The sequence below is a fragment of the Streptopelia decaocto genome, assembly GCF_964273445.1.
Source record: "Streptopelia decaocto genome assembly, contig: HAP1_SCAFFOLD_50, whole genome shotgun sequence".
Classification (NCBI taxonomy): Eukaryota; Metazoa; Chordata; class Aves; order Columbiformes; family Columbidae; genus Streptopelia; species Streptopelia decaocto.
This window is the reverse complement of record NW_028115722.1, coordinates 743,307-746,732: the sequence shown is the minus strand read 5'-3', so window position 1 is coordinate 746,732 and position 3,426 is coordinate 743,307. Positions and strand designations below refer to the sequence as shown.

At 44.1% G+C, this 3,426-nt stretch overlaps 1 protein-coding gene across 1 annotated transcript; it reads right to left on the bottom strand.

Annotated features, from left to right (window-relative positions):
- LOC309452643 (olfactory receptor 6X1-like) lies at positions 1–1,056 on the bottom strand (the record flags this gene model as incomplete). Its single annotated transcript, XM_082077286.1, is given in 4 exon segments — positions 1–214; positions 279–355; positions 357–936; positions 938–1,056. Coding segments are annotated over 4 exon segments (990 nt in total).
- Between the last annotated feature and the right edge of the window lie 2,370 nt (positions 1,057–3,426).

The window sequence follows — 3,426 nt, the reverse complement described above, 5'->3', positions numbered from 1 at the left end:
TCATGATTGGGGGAAAAGCTGTGTTTTTGTACAGGCAATGGCTTCATTGAGGGCCAGTATCACAGTCTTGTTTCTAAGACTGTAGATGATTTGATTTAAGAATGGGTACAGGACGGTGTTCAGCAATACTACAATTCTGCTGTTCTCCAAGGAAACATCTGCTGAAGGACACAGGTAGAGAGCAACACATGTCCGGTATGCAATGGCCAAGGTGCTGAAGGACACAGGCAGAGAGCAATGCATGTCCGGTATGCAATGGCCAAGGTGCTGAACGACACAGGTAGAGAGCAATGCATGTCCGGTATGCAATGGCCAAGGTGGTGAGATGGGAAGAACATGTAGAAAAAGCTTTTTTTCCTCCCAGAGGCTGCTGGGAGATGTAGAACACAGAAAAGGATGCACATGTAAAATGCCAGAGTTAGACATAAGGAACCCAGGATGACAAATGATAAGAACACAGAGTCTACGTTCCAAAGCAGGCTGGTGTCAGAGCAGGACAGTTTGAATAAGGGGAAGCTGTCACAGAAAAAGGAGTGGATCTCATTTGAGCCACAGGAAGTCAGCTGGGAGAGGATGCCCAGGTGGTAACTCAAGAGTGTGAAGCGTGTGACCCAAGCAGCAACAACCAGGTGCATGCAGAGCTGAGGCTTCATGATGGCAGCATAACACAAAGGTTGGCAGATGGCAACACAGCGGCCAAAGGACATGACAATGAGTAGAACAAACTCTGTACAGCCTGGGGCAAAATAGAAAGAGGATTGGGCAAAGCAGCTGCTTAGAGAGATTGTTCTTCTACCAGAACCCAGGACCACAACCACCTTGATGCTTGTGGAGGATGTAAACCTGATTTCCAGGAAGGCCAGATTGCCAATGAAAAAGTACATGGGAGTTTGAAGGCGGTGATCTGCACACACGAGGAAAATGATGGTAGCATTCCACTGTTGTAAGATACATGAGCAGAAAGACCAGAGAGAGTACAAGCTGTAGTCTTTGATCAAGCCCTGAGAAACCCTCTAGGATGAACTCAGTAACTGCTGTTTCATTTTCTGGTCCCATGTTGAATTTTGGTTCATCATGCCAAGACAGGAACATGACAAAACCCAAGTGTGATAATTCCACAGTCTGGGAGAAAGGCTCTGCAAAACCTTCTCTGCTTCTTTCCTCTCTTGTAGTCTTCCTATAGTACAGAGATAGAGTACGTCAAGCATTTCTCATACCCTGATTTTTCTGTATCAAATTTCAGTTGGAGTTCTCAAAGAATTTGATGTCTTCGTCCTATCTTTTTCAAACACTCAAAGAATTCTTCCTTCATGACAGAGGATTTTAAAGTCTGTTAGCTATTTTATCTCATTCCTGGCAAATTCCAAATTGATGCAGGTCTGTTCCCAACATCTGTCACACCTATGTGCCTAATTTATCTCTTCTGTTGCACAAATGCTAAACTATCACATCAAATCAAACAAATCAAATCAAATCATGTATGTTGAAAGCTTTCCTTTCTACTTTTCAGTACTTGCCTTTTTGGACTAGGAATGCCTGAGTATCTATTGATTTCAGAATAAGCAGTATCAAGCATCTCTTTCATAATCACCTGCTTTCTTCTACAGCTACTTGCTCTCTGTTTCTTCAGGAAAGGGGAGGACAGAATACGGACCAAGTATAACTCACCTTCTTTAGTACTCTAAATAATGACTGAAATTTGTTATGGTTCCACACAGTCTCATCTGACATCCACCTGCACTGAAATGCAGTTACTTCCAAACAGTTGCTTATTGCTGTTACTCTCAAATGTCCTGACCTAAATGCAGACCAGGAGAATAGTGACTAGAAGAGATTTGTAACTTTTCTTTTGCGTACCAGCTATAGGCTGGGAGGACCCAGCCTTGAGAGTTTTCTCCTGTCTCCACCGACTGTACAGGGAGCCTGGGGAAAACAAATTCTCACAGGCACCTGTTGTGAAGTAGGTGAAACTCACTATTCAAGTCTCAAATCTCCCATTTCTTATGTTTTTTAAATCAAACTACACATTCAGGAGAAAGAAGCACAAAAAAACCCCACACGTGCAATAAAGACTGGTGTTTTCCCCTTCATCTTTACGTTTGTTTTCAGACATAGAAAGGAGCGGAGCAGACAGCTCAAACCAGGATGATTTAAAATGCAAGTGGCGAAGGGCAAGAGGAGGAGATGGTGGGTCTGAGGTGGTGAAACAAAGTTGTGTGGGTGTGCAACCAGAGTTCTTCAGTCATTCCTCACCTGGGTGGTCCAAGGACTTTCCCATCTCATTGTCCATAGAGACAACAGGAGAAATTGGTCTGAGACAATGGATCAACTTGAAACCAAGTGATTGAGTTCAGTCACCTCCATCGATATCAACCACCTCCAAATTAAGCAAAAATTAGTCACCTTCAAATTAATTGTTGACCTGACTTTTGTGGGATTTCTCCAGGTGGGATTCCAGACAGTGCTGGAGACAGGCAGATCCTGCTGTGCCTGGGCCTATTTCCTGTGCATAATGGTAGTTATTAACATCCTGAGTGAAGAATCGGACTGTTTCAGAGATCCCTGTAAGAGTTTCTGCTGCAAAACTGAATAAAATCGAGGAAACAGTAATTACTTCAGTTGCTTGCACATGCCAGAGAGGATGTGCAGGGCAACAGGGTGGCTGAATTATAAGAACTCAGCAGAACAGTTGTAAGGGGAGCCTCACTTGATCCAGCTGCAAAGGTCCTTGCAAAGGAGTCTCTTCCAATCTGCGGTATTCCATAATTCAATTAATATTTTCCTCAGAGAGCTCTTCAAAGAATAGGCAAGAAAGTAAAAGAGACAGAGGGAAAGAAGCAGGGGTATAAAATGTGCCAATACAAATTGAGAAGATCCTCTGAACAGTGTTTCTCAACTCAAACCATTGGTAGGCAATGTATTTTGGGAAATGGCTGCATAAAAACATTCACACAGAGATACAGTGTCTAATCAGTTTGCTGACACTTGCTCATGGTGCTGTCAAAACAAACTAACTAACTAACCAACTAACTATGAAAAGTTCCATGAGAATTAGTTTAACAATACTAGCAGTAGTGGAAAGGAAGACTTTTTTCAGCTATTACATAGAAGTTGTTTCTGCAGAGGGCTCAACTATTTCTGATAATCTACGTTCAGGGACTGATTCGGTTGTTTGCACAGAGGTGGCCACTGCCTCCAACATACCCTGGGGCAGCTGAAGCGCCATGTGGGACTGGGAGAAGTCTCCCAGGACCTATGGGAGCTCTTCTGGAGCACGAGCTGGTAGGCGTGAGCTGAGGTAGGGGACCTGAGGGGTGGTGCAGGGCTGCTGGGTGGGCTGAGCAGGGACTTCAGCAGCACAGCAGCTCATTGTGTCCCTTTGGATGTTGCTGTGAGGTCACTTCTGTCACAGGAACTGACTGACCA